This window comes from Pipra filicauda, unplaced genomic scaffold (genome assembly GCF_003945595.2).
Source record: "Pipra filicauda isolate LSUMZ 115617 unplaced genomic scaffold, ASM394559v2 scaffold145_size1923396_pilon, whole genome shotgun sequence".
NCBI lineage: Eukaryota > Metazoa > Chordata > Aves > Passeriformes > Pipridae > Pipra > Pipra filicauda.
In genome coordinates, this window is record NW_024103940.1 from 487902 (window position 1) to 508546 (window position 20645).

Below are 20645 nucleotides of genomic sequence, written 5' to 3' on the forward strand. Positions count from 1 at the left end.
CCATAAGTAAGATTTGTAGTGTTTTAAGTTTATTTTCAAGCAGCTAGTAGTTTGATTTAAATGTCAGAACTCATAGATTTTCTAGATGTTTAGAAGTTGTTTACAGATATAGTCTTTTGTATATTGTAGTTGAGAAATTTTGTGTTGAATGTTGAATTGCCAAGGTTGTTTTTCTTTCCAATTAGACATGCTACTTGGAATTATTTTCCTTGTGTGTGTCTATTAAGATTCCTTGAGCTGCTTCTGAAAATAAGAACAAATAGAGTATGTTTTTATTATATGGCTGCTGATTGTTCTTTGGTTTGAATTGACTATCAAGTTGGGTGGAGGGTATTTTGCTTGTTTTTTTCCCCTCTGCTGTTATTTGTATCCCTTGAATTCTTCTACAGAATCTTTGGTTTGCAAAAGAAAGCTCTGTTTTTTTCCAATCACAACATAACTGCAGTTTTGCCAATACTTGTCGATCTTAATGAACTGAGTTACATGTAATATCGAACCTTGAATGTATTTGGGACTTCAGGGTCCAATTCAAAACTACTGAAGGATGTGAGAGTGTGTAATCTGAATCTTTAATAATGGTTGGGCAACTAACTACAACTTACAGAGAAAGGATTATTTCTCATTTACTGTGATATCTAGTAAACAAAAACTATCATCATTTCAGCTCAATTCTTCCTTTCCTTTCTGGCTTAATTCTGATCCCAGTATGGTTAATAAGATCAAACTTTGAATCAGTCATTCTGTCTCCCCTAGTCTCAGTGCATTTTTATTGTTGTGGTAGAAATTAAGCATCAAAGTATTAGTGCTGGAGACTAAGAAATTCCTCTTAAAATGCAAAGGGGAAGAATTCTTTTACTGAAATATGTCCAGCCTGATATTTAGCTATTGTATTTGAAAACGTGCATAATGAAAATTATGCGTATGCAGAATTTGACATTGACACATTTTTGTGTTTCCTAGTAGAAATCAAAAGAACACCCATCTGGCTATGAAGCAGTATAAAGTCATGTGTTTAACTTCTGTCTGTTCTTTCTTTTGTCAGGAGTCTCTGGTTTATGCCAACAGAAGCCTAGAAGCAGTTCCAGGTGAAAAGGTTCTGCGAGACAATAAGGAAAAACGTGATCAACAGAATCGTCTGAAAGAAATAGATCATAAACTGGAATCTCTAGAGAGAAATCTTGTAAGTGTCCTATTTTTGTTGGATTTTTCTTCCCTCAGTCTGAAAACTTTGGAGTTTATCATTCCATCTGTCTTAAAATAAAGTCAAATTTTGCAACCTTATGTCAATTTCTGGAGGAATCCCCAAAGAAATATGCAAGCAAGTTTCAAATAATTTTTCTTAATCTGGGAAATACATTTTTTAGTTGTAATGCGTGCTTACCATTAATGTAGTGTCTTTCAAAGTGAAAGATACTATTCTCCTCTCTTCCTCCCCTGAGGTGGATAGCATAAACATCCTAGAAGGATTTTTTAATGTCTCATATACTTCGGTGTTCTTTGAAGGACCAAGTCTGATGGAAATGTTGTATACACTAAGTTATTGTGGTAATCTTTCTTTATTATCATTAGATTGAAGTAAAAATAGTATTTTTTAATGGTTGTGCATTGTAGAAATTTGTTTCTTGTTTGTAGCTGATTTTAGTGTTTTTCATGTAGTCATAAAAACATAAATATATGAGTTTGTTGCGTCAGATCAAAAAATCCATCTACCCTAACTTTGGCTTGTGGAGGTCTTTATTCAGCAGTAGGTTTACTCTCTGCAATAATCAGAGTTAGGACAAGTACTGTTCCAGTTATCTTTTATAACCCTCAGAAAGGGATCCCCAGTGCAGATCAAAAGCTTTGTGGTTCAGGTAGCAGCATAACTGCAGTGGTATAATCTCAATTACCGATAGCACTGTCGCTCTGGTTGCAAAAACTTCAACCACTCTACATAAGCAAAGTTTATTCTGGCAGTGCTGGAGTATATATGGAGTATGGGAACAAAGACTTCAGAAAAGGAAACAGTGATTGTTTTAGAGGCTGTTCACTTGTCTGTGTATGACTACAGTAAGGCAGCATATTTAATTCTTATCTGTTCACAGACCAAAACAACAGTAGAACTTTGTTTTAATACACTGCTCTATTATATTAAACAGTTAAAAGACAGGAGACAAGTAAATAGAGGAATTCTGTGAACTTCAGTATATTGAATAGGTTAATGGGTAAACAGATAAAATGTCTGTGTATTGTCATATTTTTCTAGCCATTGACCTTTATATCACTTTTTGTCACTACTGACCTTGTTCATGAGGCAAGCACAATCTGAGGAAGTGCGTCTGGGAATTGTATGATAGTCTACAGCAGGCCTGGGAAATGCAGTGGGCTGCTGACTCATTCAAATGTTTTGTATATAAATGGGTCAGTTCCAAGTCTTGGTTGGGTTATAGCAATTTTGTTTGGTATCATATTACAGCAGACTCTTGCAACATACCACACATTTTTCCTTGACTAGATTGTGGGTATTTAAAGCTCTAAATTGATAGACTGTAATGCTGATTTACAATGTTTATAAATATAGAATGTTACCTGTACCGATGTGTAACTCATGGCCAGACTAGCCTTGCTGTGTACTATGCAGCACCTGGTAAGGCTTCTTCAGGGGGGCACACTGTGTCTTCTTAGCAGTTGCTGCTCTGTAGTATTACTGAGAGCATGGTATATGGATATGAAATATTTGTTTTAGGTCATTTGCAAGGTACTTTGGTAGTCAGTGCAAATAAAGTGTTCAAGTCTGAAAGAAAGTAGTTTTTTCCTTCTAATACAGTACAGTAAAATATATTAAAATGTACAATTTTTTGTGTGAACAAAGAACAACCTTAGAAGAGACTGCTTTTCTTTTTTTATTAAATGCAGCACACATAATTGAATAAATTTTTTCTTAAATCAGATAACTTATGCAGTGTTGATGGGGCACCTTGTTTGTATACCAAAGTTATATTTTGGCAAAACTGCTCTCTGCTGGGAAACTACCTGATAAAAAGCTAAACTGAATGCTTAGCTTGATGAAGGGAGTACACAGATGGCATGTTTCCAGAATAATTTAATGATTTCTGGAAATACTGTTTTTTATTCAATAGGTGGCACTCTTCACTGTATGTCAGAGAAGGAATGCGTAGGCATGGTTCTAGGGGATATTTTGACTGGTAAAAAAAGTTGTCATTCCTGCGTTACAAAATACAGGTTGTGAGAGATTGACTCTTTTGGCAAGAGTCCAGGTGTGCAGCTTTTAACACTGTTATTCTTCTATCTTTCTTTAAAATTGTCTATTTAAAATCCATGTTTTTCAAATTCACATTGCATTTCAATTTCTCCTTTACTCTTTCCTTAACCACTATAATTTGCTGTGTAAAATTATAAATAAATTCTCTGCTCTGAGTAGAGAAGGTGGTTTGCCAGCAGTTTGGAATTCTGTTTCTGAATGCATGGTTATACTGGGCTTGATTGTTGTAAAACACAGTATTTTACAAATTCAATGTCTGAGAGAGAACTTACATTAAGTGTCCTTCAAAAAATCTCTCAGACAAAGTATTTGTTTTTGGTTTTGCTTCCTATGTGGAAATTGTGGAGAGTTTAACTAAGCAGAATTTAGCTCTGTGTTGGGGAATAACTTGCATTGTAGGTGTAAAGGTAACTTTATTAGCATTTTTTTGTGTGTACAGTAGAATGCTATGTTTCTTCGCTACTGCAAAATGAATTATTCAAATTTATTCATGTAATAGTAGTTTTACTCTGATCTTCTCTTCAAGGGGGAGGAATACATTCATCATATTTCTGAAGGAGGCTATTTAGTAGGTGTGGGCTTCTGAAATTATAACATTTATGGATTCTTCCACTACAGTTTACCTCATGTATGCTGTAAGTCTGGGGGTGAACTCACAAGACAAAGCTGGAAGATAAAACCTTAACCTACTTTACATGCGATATAAACCCAGAAAATCTGCTAAATATTCTGCTTGAATTAATGAAACTAAGGGCTTTGGAATCTGAGTTCCTCCTTTATTTTGACAAAAAATTGTCCCCAGTGAATTAATATACCAAAGAATGTATTGTATGCATTGTTGAAATACATTGTGAAATTTCAATCCAACTGAAATGTATCTGGTTTCTTGCTGAATTTCTTTTAGGTTTTAGTTTGACCTTAGCTCACTTGTTCTTCATTTGAAATCATGTCTGACTCTCTCTGCATTCTTTCATCTTTCAGTTTCCTGGAAACCATTGAGCTTATCTTTGTTTTGTGAATTGCATTGTTAACTGCTGCTTAAAAAAAAAGTTCAGCAGCCAAATGCCTGTTGCTGAGCATTAATGAAAAGAATTTTATATAGAAAGAATAATAAATGTAGTTATTTTTCAATTGTGGCTTCATCTAGTTGGCCATTTTTGATAATGCAGTGGCACGTTTGATGATGTATTGAGTTTCTTCATGGCAGACAGTAGGTTTAAATGCACCTCAAAGCAAGCTATTAAATAAGATAGCTTCACCTTTGCTGGCTATATGTGTGTTTATTTCTAATGTGTTACCCTGGAAGCTAATTATTTCCTGCCAGAAATCTGCCCACAGATGTCTGTTTTGGGGTTTTGGTTAAATATACAAGTTAAATTTACATAAATGAAAATATTTCAAAGGATATTGAATATGCATATGATAGTGTGTATACATACAGATATGTATAAATGATGCTACCTCTCAGCATGACCAAGATATTGATACCTACTTTAAAGAAAAATGTGTCCTCTTACCTGTAGTAAGTACTTTTAAAACAGGAGCTAAATCTAGTCTTAAATTTATCATCAGATGTCGGTACATCTGTAGGAATTATTTTTTCTGGTTCATGCTGTCTAGTGGCCAAATGCATTATGTGATTGCTAATTACTAAGGGTTTTTTTATATCAAATAGTATTAGTAAAATACACATTCTGTTATCTGAACAGCTGAAATATGCAGGAACGTGAGCAACTGATGTGGATAATGCAGAACAAAAATAGTAAATGTAACATTGCTGTCGAGAACTTTGATTACCTGCAGGATCTTACTCCAAAAGGCATGATTCTTATCTTCTTGATGCACAATAATGTATATCTATGGGAAAGCCTCAGGATAAAACTGATTATTGTTCGGTCCTGGAGAAAGTCCCATTAACCATTTTGTTTTTTACCCTGCATCAGGGTGATGAGGGGGTTTGTTGTTTACATAATTTTATTCCATTTTTTTCCCTGAAACTGATTGAATTCAGTGTACCTGATCCTGAGTCTGTATTAGGCAACTTCCAGAAAAGGAGAATAATTTGTTCCGTAATTCCTTTTTTTCACCTTTAAAGGGAAGAAGAGGGCAAGATAAAGTCCTACTATATATTTGGAGAGCAATTTCTCAACTAGACAATACTGTAATGTGGTTTTGTGTCACAGTGTCAGCAGAGATTAGTGGCTAATACTTTTGAACACGGGAACATAGCCATATTTTTTAACTACTCCGTGCATTGGTAGTCCTTCTCAGTTCTTCCAGTATGCTTTGCAGTAGCATATAAGTAGCAAATATCTTTATTTTAATCCACATAGTATCATGTAGTGTCTGGTTTCTACATAAGCATGTGTTTATCCATAAAAGTAGAACTTGTTTAATAAAGCATTTTCATAACACATATTTCATTGCACCAAGTAAAGGGAAAAAGGACAACTTAACGTAAATAAAGTTGAGATATGCCGGTTTCTATGTTATTCCTTTGAAAAGTATCTTCCAGGTGCTAAGGTTGCTTACCAAGCTGTTGCCAAGCTTCAAACAGGTATCAAGTTTATTCAAAGTTTTACAAGAATTCATTCTGATTATGTGATTGTACAGAGTTGTTTCAGAACGAAATGCGGTAGCATTTCCACCTGGGACAAAATATCAGTATGAAAATCTTATTTTCTTCATTTAACAGCTACTACACACATGAAGAGAGCAATAAAATTAACAGCAGATTGACAAAATGTTAATATTTCACCCATATGATTGAAATAAATTTCCTGTGTATTGATTGTTTTTCACAGTACTGTGGGTAAGAATGAAGCGGCCACTAAGAGTATTTGTAATAAATTATTTGAAAACTGTGAGTTGCACTAAGACTTAATATAATTCAATAATTTTTGTATAAATGTTAAATTTTTAAAACTAATTTATACTAAAATATTTATCAGTTAAATCTTAATGGTGCTTCTGGTTTATATGGAAAATTATGAAGATAATATTTACATAGATGAAGATAAATTTTACGTGGATGCTGGAGCCTATTAAATGAACTGCATCCCTATGATGGTGATAAGCAACATTGCCAGTTGCATCATAAGTATTAATTATGGGTTGATACTGTATATGAGAAATTATTGCTGGAATTTGAAACCTGCAGTGAGACCTGCTTTAAACATGATGGGTTTCTATGTAAGAATAATCAAATTTTTCTTCATTTAATGTACTGATCCTCCTTCTCCTGAAATGTAATTTCCAGTTTAGGTGTCAAATCTGCTATATTATGGTGTTTGACATCTTAAAATAACAAACAAACCATCTTTGGCTACCCACCCGTCTCTAAATTTGTTTGATCATTGTTCGATCTCCTCCCATTTTGTGTCTCCAGCATGACTTAAATTTGACTATAACTGCACTGCTTTCTTAATTTCCTTTATTTGTAAATGGCATTCAATACCATCAAATAGATCATTATTGGAAATGTGCTTTTTCTTAGATGACGAAAGAGTTCACGAAAACCGATTTGTTTCTGTACTCTTGTGTTATTCATTCAGTGTGTCTTTGTCACACCCTCTGTCCTCTCTGACCTCAACAAATATAACAGTATTCTTGTATTTGCCTATTACTTTTTGTATTACTTTTTGTTACTATGTCATCTATTTATCTGCCCCTGACCTCTTTCATCATGTATAAACCGGGTTCCATGTATCCACTTGCAAATCTCTTTTCCATTCCTTCTTAACTCCCCTTTAAAAGGTCATCTTTAGTTCATGGTTGAGATAAATACATGGCTTCAAAGCAGGACAGCGTCTTTCATCCAGTGGCTCTATATTTAAATAATTTCATATTGCTCTGCTTCCCCCAGAAGGGAAGCCTTCTGGTTTAAGACATTCAAGCATGTTGATCACTGGAGTTTCAGTGTTTTCCAAGTACTTGACTATGTGTGTAATTGTAGCTTTTGTATGGATATACTTACAGGTTTGTTTGGAATTTTCATTACTCCTTTCTCTTCCAGTGTTTGTACAACATGTAGCATCACAGTTCAATGCAGTAACTATGGTTTCTAGCTGCAGTGATATTAAAGTAATGCTTAACAATTCTTCTGGTTAGTAAAGGTATTGACAGCATAAAATTTTCATCATTGAAGTGTTCATGTCCTTCTGAGGCAAGGAGAAGGTGCTTACTTGTTACACATCTCTACTGGCAAATGCAGGAGTTCCTCATTCCTTTCTGCCCGTTAGCACTATGCTTTAATCCCTGTAGGAAAGAAGCGTTGTTTTTGTTGGTCTTCTTGCACCCTTTGCTCTAAGAGAAATAGTCAGGAAAAAGCCTCTGTTTCTCCCCAAACAGGAAGGCTGTTTCTGCTTTGCCATAGGATGTCCCATGCAAAATGAGAAACGAAAACCAGCACTGCTCTGGAGGAAACCTTCTCCAGCGTGTGCTTAGGTGTAATTTATCCTTTGCGGGTAATTAGCATCTTGATCTTTTGATAAGTTTCCTGAGGTGTCAACAGCAGTATTTCTAGCATGGTTGCAATAATTTTATTTTCAGAAATAGTAATCCTGTTTACAGAGTCAAAAGGTTGGAGAAAAGCTTTGAAAGTTTTTTCTCATTGATCTGAATAGTCTTGTTATACAGCATATTTTCTAGTTATGCTGCACAGTGCAGACCAATATCAGAAATACTTAGGAGGTTGGGATGTCCCTTTTCCAGAAAATCTTCACTTAAAATATTCCTCTCATTAGGAATCTGAAGAACTAAGGGCATATAAACTTCTGATGAAAAAAATACCTAGATACCTAACATTCTGCTATTTGTACTGGTTGCCAGTTTGGCAGAGTTGGGCACCTCGTGGGCTGTCTCATGCCTAAGTCTGTTTTTTGATTCCTGGACTGAGTATTCCTTTTTCTGTGGCCCCATTTGCTACACATACTCAGAGCATGACAATACACCCAAGCAGCCGTAGGTACAAAGCGTATTACCATGCATTATCAAGATTATGTCTATTTTCTTTCAGAAACACAACCTGGGAAGTTAGCATCTTAGAGTAGTTCTCCACTTTCACCTTCAATAAATTTATTTCAGTGGCTTTATCTCCATTTTGCTTCAGAGTCACCTAGCCCCTACATAATTATTTTTCTAAGATTTAGAGGACGAAGGACATCATCTCACCAATGATGAACTAAGATATTCATCCAGGAACAAAGTATTCAGAGCCAAACCAGTATAAATTAGTAGGACAATATTTCTGTAGCCTGGTGATGGGTGGAATGCTTCTCTGAAAGAAAAGCAGATAATAATCTGAGCACTGCTTGTACAGACTTGGATTCTCTCATGCAAAATGTATAAACAGATTGTTGTGTGGGGCCTGGGACCTTCCTTTTTTGCAGATGACAGTCTCATCATTGATCTAGATTAATGGTTTCTAACACAATGAATATTTCATTTTCCTAGTGCTTCATTTCAGGGCTTTGGTGAAAAGAGTTTTTATTCGGACTTGCCTGAGTCCTTACCAAAAGGGGAAGTAGGTTGAGACTTGGAAATCACTTTCTGGACTTGTACTTTTGTAACTATGCAGGGCAAATGTATGTAAGAGGCACAGCCACAGCCTTTGTGATAAATCCTCCAAATCTTAAAGGAGCATGGTTGTAGGATCTTCCCTTTGGCTCTTTTTTCTGTTGTCTGGTTTAGTTTTGGGTTTCATTTCTCTTTAAAGCACAGTGCTAATAACACCAAGGTCATGGGTTTGATCCCCATACGGGCAATTCACATAAGAGTTGGACTTAATGGTCCTTGTGAGTCCCTTCCAACTCAGAATATTCTTTGTGATTCTGTGTGATTCCCCTCATTATTTCTTTGGCACTGTTCTGCTTACAAATATTGAGAAATATACTTTGGTACATAATACTGCATGATAGTGACCATTCTTTATATGTTATGGACTACTTATTTATGGAGATATGCTTTCTAAATGGTGTGTTACCTTTAGTTTCAACTATTCAGGTAGTACCAAAAAAAGAAGCCCATTATAATAAGTTGATGTTGGAAGACAGAAGATACTGACTGGACTTTGTAAGAAATGCTTTCCTCTGCTTCTTAATATGATCCATTTTTAGTTTTCTCTTCTGCCAATTATGCTTAGGAGTGAATAGGTTTATTTGAATTCCTTCCATAGAAGAAGTCCCACACTTCTAAATTATTCCGTTAGGAGTACTTCCACTATATCTTCACAAGCTTGTTTTTTTTTCCTCCTTTATAATATAGTGTAGTAGTATAATATAATAGTGTAGTTAATTATCCAAATACAAAAGCTAGTCAAAATTAAACACACCTCCATACTAATAATCTCCCTTTGTATGCTCTCTGTCACTTCCCTTTTTTTGGAACGCCTTGCTATTCCTTATGCGGTTGTCTTAATTTTCTGACATGCAGGAAACTCCCCATCCCTTTCTGGTGGGATCTAGTCTTTGTTTATGTCATATAGTCTTTACTGCCTAGACTATTGATGATCTTTGTTTAAAGAGTATATATTTTTCTTTTGATTGTATTTATCTTCTCTAGTGCCTTAATTGCAAAGTAGTGTAATTATACTGTGGGAGGTGTATGTGTGTGTGTGCGCATGTATACGTATTGAACACTAAACAATATTGCTAAGAAGAGTATTTTACTCTAAATGTTTTGAATAGTTTCACTCTTTGGGATGTTAGCTGAAAAGAGATTAAATGGATAACTGCTTCTACAAACATGAACATGTGGTTGTAGCAGACCTTTTTTCTTCCTAGCTGCTTTTCTTTCTGTAAATCAAAGCCTTCCTTCAAAGAAATATCAAGGAAGAGTGGTGTCTCTCAGCAGGGAGTCTTCATTCTGCAGGAAACAAACATTTTGTGCCTGTCCTCTGCTATTGGCTTAAGTGTAGTAGAAGCTTATTAAAAGTGTGCTGGAAGCTCCTGGTTTGTGAAGAGCAGCCTAGAGGACTTGGCCTTTTTTGTTGAAGCCATGTGTATTACTTTCTCAGTTTGATTGCATATGAATATAACACGCAATAGAAGTTTTTGAATTTATCGTATATTCAACAGGTATATCTGTGTAATTGGAAAAGTATTTAGGGTTGTTATGGTTAGAATTGTCACTTCTATGCAATATCTTGTACCTACTTTTCGTTTAAGATAATTGATTGGGAAAATAAAATCCAGTGTAAATACCAACAGATGTTTTTATTACTAGTATTTTTAGTGGCAAAACTAGAAAGCAGTTATGAGGTAAGTGACTTCAAAGTGATAGTGGTAACCAGCTAAGAATTTTTAATATAAAAAACCAGCAAAAGAACAGTGATCTTTTTTGTACTGTATGCAAAGGAAGGCATTGTGACCTGCGTTTGTAAGAGAAATTTCAAGTATGGTGTGGTGATGGTCCTTCTCAGAAAGGCATGTCTTTAACTTGAACTCTTATAACAATAATAATAAATTTATGTTTTAAAATTACATTGAATTATGTGAAGACGAGAAATGACAAGAGTAAGTACTGTATAGAAGGTAGAGAGTATGGACTGATTTGTGAAGAAAGATTAGAAATAGTCATTATGCATACATTAATCAGACTCTTTATGAATTATACACTTAGAGTGTAACCTCTAAATAGAAGTATAGATATATAAATAGGGGATATATAATAAATTAATGCCAACAGTCATTATGCAAACGCATGCCTTTCCAGCTGGGAATAGTATGAAAACTGAATTACCAGTGTTTGAAATTATTCTATGAATAACTTTTATAGGTGTTTCAGTCTCTGTCTCATTACCAAGTGACTTTCAGTGACTGTCTAGTTTCTCAAGGGGAAACAGTGTTTCTCCCTTTTGAATGGATCCACCTATGAAATAATTTTTAATTGGAGGAAGATTTATGCCATGTGAACTAACCCTTTAGTATAAGTTCCAATATAGAAGTGTTTTTTAAACTTTTCTTTGTATTCTTTATTTTTCAATTACCCACACTTCCTTATCTGACACTTCGCTTTTTAAACCTTTGTAATGCAATAGTTTTAGTTCATTTATGAAGCTTTGGTACTGAAGCTAGGAGTTTCAGGTGCAATATATGATACCTAAGAAAATAAAGCATTGTATTGGAAACTGAATTGATAATGTTAGCAGGAAAATCAGGTTCAAATTCAGATTTCTTACATTAATGACATGTTTTTATTTTCATAAAAATTAACAAAAGATAAATTAGATTAAATTTGTTTTATTGTTTCATGCTATAGGAATTGTCTTTTTTATTTTTTAATGCTTAATAAGAGGATGGTCTTAGTAGGAAAAGTAATATCTGTATCTTGCTTGTTTTAATATTGGGGGTTCACAACAGCATTTAGCTCGAGAAAAGTGAGTGGACAAATCTTTTAATTAACCTCCATCATTACACATCATGCCCTCTCATTAAATAGATGTAACAGGGAGAAAAGCCAGTTGTTTCTATTAATTTTCTAGTCCTTTTGTGGTTTGTATACTTCAGTGTTCTGAAGGTCGGATAGAACTACCAGACCATAAAATCCAGCCAGCGAGAGATTTGGAGCTAAGAGAGCTCAAGGATTTATTAAGTGATGTGAAACTCTATTGTTTTGTGCATGTGTTACATAATTGCTGTCAGTGCAAGGCTGTTAAAATTCCCTGCTAGTAATAACACGAATACCATTTTATAGCTTCAAGAGGAGATAAAAGAAGTTTCTTAGTCAGCACTTCAACAATATCACAGCACATGTCAGTTTTATTATTCCGGGGGCTTCAGTTTTGGCAGATGCTCTCCATTCTGGCTGTGGTGTGGTAATTACCATATAAATTAAGCAGTGAAATAAGCTGAGTGCAGCCTTATCCCTGCTGCCTGTAACCAGGTTGCAAGTACCACTGTGTGAAACAGGCATAATTCAGGCTGATTATATTTAGAAGACCACATTTTGAAATCCTGGGCCTTTATTTCTATTTGAGTCAATTTTAAATGTAAATTGAAGCCGTTTATTTGCTGTGCAAACAGGAGGATCATTCTTTCTCCACAAGGTACTCTCCATAATAGCATTCCAGGAATTAGTTTAATCCATCCAGGTTTGATTCATAGACACTAATTATATTTCAGCATACATTCTAATCCTTCAAATTATATGTGTCCTTACTTTAATGAGTTGTAACTAGTCCTTAAATGGGGAGCTTTGCATTTTCTTTTATAACTAACAACCTTTACTTTGGATTTTATGGGATTAAGCTACTATGGAAAGTCTAGGAAAGTGAGCTGAAATTAGTGGTTTTATTTTGTTTTATGTCTTTTTTTTTCCTAATACAATTAATTCTGCTAATTTGGGAAGCCTTGGAAATTGTTAAATCGAGAGTCCAAATGCAAACATGTCATTAATGTAAGAAATCTGGACGATGATAGTGATAAACCAGATATTTTTCTCCATGTGCTAAGTAACTGCATGTGTCAACAGTGGGCAAAGAAAAAAGAAATGATGTGAGCGACTGATGCTTTTTAAAATCAGGAAAATTGTGTTGGAAAATAAAAGCCTCAAAAAAATAGTGTATTACATAATTTTTTTTCTTTCTGGTGTTGCACTACAGAAGTCAAGGCATTTTAGAGAACTGGATGTGTTATGAATGGTGTAGTGGACAGAAAAAACACGGCCAGGGTTTTGGTGAGCAAGTGACAATGCTGATGATGTAACTGCAATCTTTTGATTTAAATTCTTCTTTTAAATTCAGTGTCATGGAAAGGACAAGAGCAGAAACTTGTGCCATCAGTGTTAGGCTACAGTTAATTATCTCTTGCTTTACTAGACTATTTTCTCTATAGCTAAAATTTGAATCCACAAAACTGCTGCATAAGAGATAATTTCTGATCTTTTAATAAGATGGAAAGTAAATTTAGGGATTTGATTTTTGTACTTACATTTCAACTCTGAGGGATAATGTACAAGATATATTAAACTATCAAATCTATTAAAAATATTGTTATATTCAAAAGATAATAAAATTAGAGTTCCTATCTTCTCAGTTTTCATGTACTTTTGGAGTAAAAACTGTTTTCCCCGTTTTGGTGATTTTCTTCAAGTACAGCAGCTGGATTTCTTTTAACATTCTTGACATGAAACTCGCAGTTTCAACAGTGAAACAGAACTGAAATAATAGGAATTTTATTCTTTAAATATCAGAATTGTATTTAAGTATTGTAGAAATAAACACCAATGTTAGAAGCAATTCCAGCTCAACTAAGTTTATTATTCCTACTTAAACTCTGGTGTAAGGTATATCTTCCGCCCTGGTGTGTTGTTGGGTCGGAATCCTTTTCCCCCTTTCCCCATTTCTCTTGAGCATTACTCAAGAGTTGACTGACTTATTTTCTAACTGACAATTTAGGTAGTTTCATGCAGCACTTCAATGGCCTGTAGAAACAAAGGTGCTATATAAAAATTTTGGATTACTAAATATTTGAATTGTTAATACTAGGGTAATCTTTCTATGAGCATATTGAATGCATTTTGATATCGTTGAAGGAAGAGAAGAGGCTCTTCCAATCTGTCAAATGTGTGGTACGTGGCATTAAATGGCTTTTTCTGCTTTGGAAAATCCTATTTTTTTCTCATTTTTTTAAGCCCTTTCTGAAGACAATATTAGATAAACCATTTAAATAATTACTTTCTGCATGTGTATCTACTCTATGCATTGTTATTAATTCTTGCTGTATAATTACCTTCATTAGGGCTGTTTTGTTTGCATTTTCTTAGAAATTAAATCAATTAAGACATGCTGTAATCCCACAGAAACTTTACAGAATTCAGAGTAGTATGACTGGCCATGAGATCTGCTTGGGCAGAGTAATTTTAAAATTTAATGCTGAAGTCACTACTTGGTTTTGATACTCAGACCTTTCAGTAGATGAAAGTTTAGCAGCCATACTTGGAATGTCTGGCTTGGTAAGACCCTCATGAGAGTATTTTCTGTGCTTGACAGAAATAATATGGGAACACAGGTAACAGTGGATAAAAATAATAATTGGTGCTGAGAATATGGGAAGTGAAGACCTTGGTTAATCAGTAAAGATATGTTACAGTTAAAGATTGACAAACTTTTGAGCTTGCTTCACAAGCAGATACATACAACAAAACAACTCCAAGCTACTAATTATATTATACTACTTGACTTACTATCTGGATTTTTGCCAGGTAGAAAATGATTAGGCCAAATCTTACTTGTACTTTCACAGTTGACCTCACTGTAATCCCATGGAGGAGAAAAAACCCAAAATAACAAAACCAAAACTCAACCAAAAACCTTGGTAAGTAATGCTTTGTGGGGAAAAAATGTGTTTAAGTATTGTCAAACTTAATATTGCTGCTGGAAAAATTGAATTCCACTTCCATCCTTCACTCTTAAAGTTATTAATTCACAACTTGTCATTCCATTACCAAAAATACTTTTAAATACAAGTAAAATACTTGTGGGTATATAAAACATTGGTAGAATCTGTTACAGACTGGATTATGTATTTGGAAAGGGCTTTTGAGAGCTTTAGCTTTTGCTTTTTCTTCTCTGCTGTCTTGCAGGCTTTCTGTTTATATTCTGTTTATTCTTATTTGTAGAGCTTTTCTTTGTGTTTCATAATGTGTGAGGGCAGTGGTATATCTCAGCTGTTCCTCCTATGTTTAGTCAGTTTTGAATGTGGAGTAATGTTTGCTTTCATAGATTCCATTGAGCAGGCAAGTAACAGAAGGCAAAATTAACTGTGAGGACAAGAGATTTTAAGGTGCAATTTTAATCGTGAGTTATAATTTTCCCTCATTTTGTTTCTAGAATACAGCATGCAGCACTTTAAAATTCAATTTGTTCTTAATCTTCTCAATTTAAAACCATTTCTGTGGTTTACCTAGTAATAACGTATTTGTAACTATAAACTGCTAGATGATGTGTAAATTCACTGACTATATAATCTTTAAGGTTAGGTTAAATTAAGTAGTGTTGATGTGCAGTTGTGGTACAGGATATCAGAATCTTGTGCAGAAATACAGTGTACTCATGTTTTGATGAAAGTTAGAACAGTCAAATTGTGTTAATTCATCTCCATATATCATTAGACTTTACTAGGTCATTTTTTTTCCACTAAAAATGAAAATTTGTTGCCTTAAAAAAGCCTACACTCTTCTTCTAAATGTATCTAAATGTGATGTAGGCAAAAGAAAACAAACTATACAAAGTAAAGATGGGAATGACTTTCAGCTTTTATTAATACAACAAAACTGCTAATGCCTTTAATGGAAGTTGTAAAAGCAAATCAAGCAATATAGAACAATATAATATGCAAGATTGAAAAATCACATTCTTGAGGGTTTTATGGTATAGCAAGCTAAATTTTGAATTTAGTGATTTTAACAATCTGTCTGGCTTGAACTAGCTAAACATTCTCTATTAGGACAACATTTAAAGTGCAGTCTAATTAATCATTAACACAATTTTGTGCAGTTAATGCCCCCTGCAATGAGTTTGCTTCATCTATATAGCAGTCATAGCTGAAAATTGTAGTTTCTGCTCTGAAGCAAAGTGTTCAAGTTGTGGACATGTGTCATTGCAAGAAAAAATTAGGAAAAAAAAATCTTGAACTTACACTTGATTTGTACAGAAGTTGCAGGACTGTTCTTTGAATCATTGTTACTTAGCTGTCTGATGTAAAATGCTTAAAGGTAGTTAACATGCATATTTCAACTTCATGGACTAATAAATATTACATTGGCACCAAAAACTGCAGTCTGCAAATAACTAGACAATAATTAAAACAAGAATAAGCTTGATTTCTCTTTAGTGCTGACATAATAATTTTAAAAGCTGATATTCTCTCAGACTTTTGAGTTTCTTTTTATTAAGAAAGGAGAACTCTGCCCCAAGTTCTGTGTACTGCCAGATCCTTCGCAGAATGCCTATATACAGAAAGCAAAGTGGCTTATGCAGATTGCTCTGCTCTGAATGTTTTAACCATAGATGCAGTTAGGCAGGTGTCAGGTAAGTTCAGAGAGGGAGATTACTTTTAAGCCCATGTATTAATTTTTTCCCTAGGTAATTAAGATTTTTTCCCCTTAATAATCTGCTAATTCATATGTTAAAACACTGCATCTCAGAGAAGATACATGTAAGTGCTTAAATCATTACAAGACCAGTCACTACAGAAAATCTTGATACTATATAAACATGTGTACAATGCAAGAAAGTGGATTTCATTTAGTTGAATGTAGCCTTTGTCCTGCATGTGCATTCATATGCTGTCTGTGAAAGCTGTTTGTGCTTGGGCATCAGGTTGCATAAAATTTATTAAAAAACCCCCTCATGTAGTTTCCCAGTTAGTACTTGAAATGTTTTAAGGGGCCTGCTAAAGTCCAAGTCAGTTTAAGGTTCTAAGCTAAAACTAGTAATAATCTATATTCATTGCTGCCTTTAATAACATTGAAAAGTTCTTTGATTTTTACCAATTTACCTTCTGAAGAACTAGAAAGTAGAGAGCTGCCCTTTCATTTTGAGCAGAATACTGTTATTCTGTATTTTGAGTAGAATACTGTTATTCTGTATTTTGAGTACAGGGTGAGTATTATTGCTTGGATAAAATAACAACTCTCTTATTCTTAGGTCCATTCTAGTGTCAAGGAATGTGATTTATGTGGTAATTTCCTTCAGCATTTCTTTTCTGTCTAAATCTTAAATGTTAAAAGCAGTAACTAGATATGGAATATCAAATGGAATATATTACATTTGGCATAGATTTTCAAATAGTACAATGTTTATTTACAGGTAAACTAGCCAGTTGTTTAATGAGCTGTAATATTTATGGGCTTTGGAACAGAGTTTATCATAAATGTTCAAGCTGGAGAATCAAGAGCCTTATTCTTTGTTATGTCGTTGTGATGTGACAGAGAAAAAGCAGAATACATATTTGAAAAAGAACATTCCAAACCACATTAATTTGCTTAAAAACATTTATCTTCTTCCTCTTTGTGGATGTTTTGTGTTTGAGCACAGAAGCCTTAATGATGAATTCTGGAATAGAAAACTAGCAATTATAGAAATAGCGGCCTTGTACCTTAGACTTCTGTAGTGAGCTGCTGGTAAACAAGTTGTTCAAAACATTTGTCTATAAACATCACAAATATTTTCATTCAACCTAGAAAGTATTGAATACATAGTTCTGAAATAAATGGAAATAAATAAAAAAAACTTGTTTTTTCTTTCACGTATAGTGTGGTTTTGACTAAGAAGGTTTGCATAGAATCATTTAGGTCAGACAGACCTTTGATGTCATCGAGTCCAACCACTAATCCAGCACTGCCAAGTCCACTATTAAACCATCTCTCTTGAGTGCTACATCTACACAACTTTTAAATACTTCCAGGGATGGTGACTCAACCACTTCCCTAGACAGCCTGTTCCAATGCCTGACCACGCTTTCAGTGCAGAAATATCCAATGTAATCCTCCCCTCGTGCGACCTTATGCCATTTCCTCCATCCTATTACTTTTTACTTGGGAGAAGAGAACCGACCCCCACCTGCCTGCAGCCTCCTTTCAGGTAGTTGTAGAGAGCAACGAAGTCCCCCCTGAGCCTCCTTTTCTCCAGGCTAAGCAACACCAGCTCCCTCAGCTACTCCTCATGGGATTTGTGCTCCAGACCCTTCATCAACTTTGTTGATCTTCTTTGATTCTGAATGACTTTTCTTAAATAGTAAAGTCATCAATGAAATGAAAATACTGTGGTAAGTCAAAAAGCATATTTAGTATTTGAACATTAGTAATGCATCAGTTGTGCAAAGCAGAAAGAAAAAAGAGCTAGCTTTTCAAAATATAATACGCTGAAACAGCAGTACAATACAGAACACAATGTAGCTCAGTACAATACCTGTTTTGTATCTTTTCATTTTTTCAGAGTTAAAACTTAGGTTACTGGGTTTATTGGAGAAAGGGAATACTGGTCGCAGAACTGTTAAAGCTATGACTATACAGACAATGTTAGAAATAGTCTTCCTCTTGGAGTTTTTCATTCTGACAGATTTATCAGGGCCATTCATATAAAAAATAAAGTAGGAGGAAATCCTATGCTTATTTTCTGTGGAAGAGGAACAATGTATACAGGAAACAAATGTATTACTCTTACATTGTTGTTTATAAAAGCAGGACGATAGTTTGGCTCAGGGTGTCTGAAATGTCCGTAGTTCATCTCTAGCTTTTAGCATCCTTTAGTTATGACTATGCTTTATTGACATATACCTGCACAACAGTCTTTAACAAAATGGGAAACCTTGCTGTAAGTGGCGTTTTGTTAGTGTGACAAGTAGACTAAACAGTGAAGATGATTAAGTGCTAATAATTCATATTGGACTTTACTGTCTTACTTCAGAGAAGTGCTATGGTGTTATCTTTCATATCATATATGAAAGACATAATATTTCCAGACATAACTGTTTCCTCCCTTTTATTTTCACTTGTTTTCCTTCTCCAGAATGAACATAATAGTTCTGTATTTGGTCAGTATTTGTTTATTTAGATGCTTCTGTGGTTCAGATTAAGTTTCATAGATATTTTGACTATATACTTTAATTTACTGTGAAGGGTTAAAATGAGTGGTTTTGTCATAATTAAGGCACACATGTTTAAGGTTGTTCAAGTGCTTATAGAGTTTGTCAATCTGTCTTCACTGCTTAAATTGATATTATATAGCCTGATCTTGCAGGTTCATGCTTGTAATATGAATTCAAAGAAATATTTATAATTTAATTTTGTCTTGTGTGTTTTATGATGAAGTCTGTAATTTTTATTACTAGAAATCATCAAAGTGGCAGAAAAGTAACATAACTCATTATTGTGGTCTATGCCTAGGAGATGTTTTTAAAAAGTAATTCAACTGTTTAGATAATTTCAGAGATTTCTTAAATAGCAAAAATGCATGCTTCTAGGAGACAAATGCAATGTTCTGGTTGCATGTAATAAGTAGAACGCTCTTTTACATTTTCTTTATTACAATAACAATTATGAACTTGCTCCTGTTACACTAAAAGCTGGACAGAAATATTATGATGGTCCTCTCTGTGAAATTTGACCTTTGTGTGATTTTTAAATTATTGTTAGATGAGCTTTGTAGATATACTCGTGTATTTAGATGTGTGTGCTTGCTTAGATGCTTGCTAAGTCAGGCAGTCTTGCTAAGTCTTGCCTGTCTTGCTAAGTCAGGCAGTAGAAACCAGGGCTAAATTTTCAAAACACTGTTGTATCACTAAACGATGCACAGCACACATAGGCTGTGCGCAGAGTCATTTTCTTATGCAAATTATCCTTTGCATATCTAGCTACTGCTTTTAACATAGTAACATGGAGATTTGCTTTCATGATAGGAAGATGCCCATGCATAAGTCAATCATGTGAAAAGAATTTTTGCATGACCAGATGAGACACTGCAAGATAGCTATACTCCCTTCAGATGGCTGGCTGTAAAAAGAGGCAGTGAAAACAGGATAGATATTCCTTTGTTTCTTCTTTGGTAGTCGTCTCTTACATTCAGTCATTTTGTAGAACTGATTTTAAAAAGTTTGTTTCATTTCTTTACTAGTCAAGAAATACCAGCCTTCTAATATGTAATTGCTTAAGCAGTGGTTTGTATGCATCAATTTTATGTAAAGGAATAAAACTTTTCTGCTGTGGCTGTGTTGTTTGGCTGGATGTGATTTCTACCTACACTGTTTAAATGTACTATTACTGATCTACTTTAGGACTAACTATTTTCTACTTTTATGGGAAACAGACAGAATGTCTGGAATTCCACTTACAAAAAGGAATCTGTATCCTGCTGAGTAATAGCAAGACGGTTGTCTTTTTTTCCTAACTGCAGATGTAAAATTCAATACCCAAAGGCATGCAAAGTATTGAAGGCGATTTACTGTTAAGATTTAATATTGTTTCTTAAATTACATAGCTATAAGGAGTATATCTGGCTGCAGGATTAATTTCAAGAGAGGTAGCTTAATCTTTTGTTGGAGAAATATATTTCTAAAAGGAAGAAATAAAAGTAATAGATTTAAATCTTTAAATTGCTCATATGATTTATATTTTTTGATTTAATGCATTCACTCCTGTTTATAAGCGTTCACATACACATCCATGTGTACTTCCTATGACTTGACCAAGTTTAGGTACATAGGGCAACTGAAATTGCAACACATTGCTGAATGTATTTTGCTTATGTTGATGATGGCAGAAACTAAAGAAGCTTAGAAACTTGTTGAAAGATGTAGCTTTATATATTGTTAAGAAATTTAAATGCATTATTCTTAAAACTTACATATCAGGCACTTACGAAAACAGCAATAAACCAAAATGT

The 20645-nt window shown here is 34.2% G+C and overlaps 1 protein-coding gene across 12 annotated transcripts in view; it reads left to right on the forward strand.

The window, feature by feature from the left end:
• Positions 1–20645, forward strand: part of FSIP1 (fibrous sheath interacting protein 1) — a 97841-nt gene that overhangs the window by 22958 nt on the left and 54238 nt on the right. For 10 of the 12 annotated variants that reach the window (XR_005562559.1, XR_003539963.2, XR_003539964.2 and 7 more), the window contains exon 11: positions 1043–1180. Coding sequence is in view for 8 of the 12 variants with exons in the window: in XM_039378740.1 (XP_039234674.1) it covers positions 1043–1180 (138 nt within the window). In the remaining 4 variants the exon portion in view is untranslated. Of the gene's footprint in view, positions 1–1042; positions 1181–12863; positions 12938–14505; positions 14578–20645 lie in introns of those variants that run through there. The other 2 variants (XM_039378745.1, XM_039378746.1) reach the window with 2 other exon arrangements.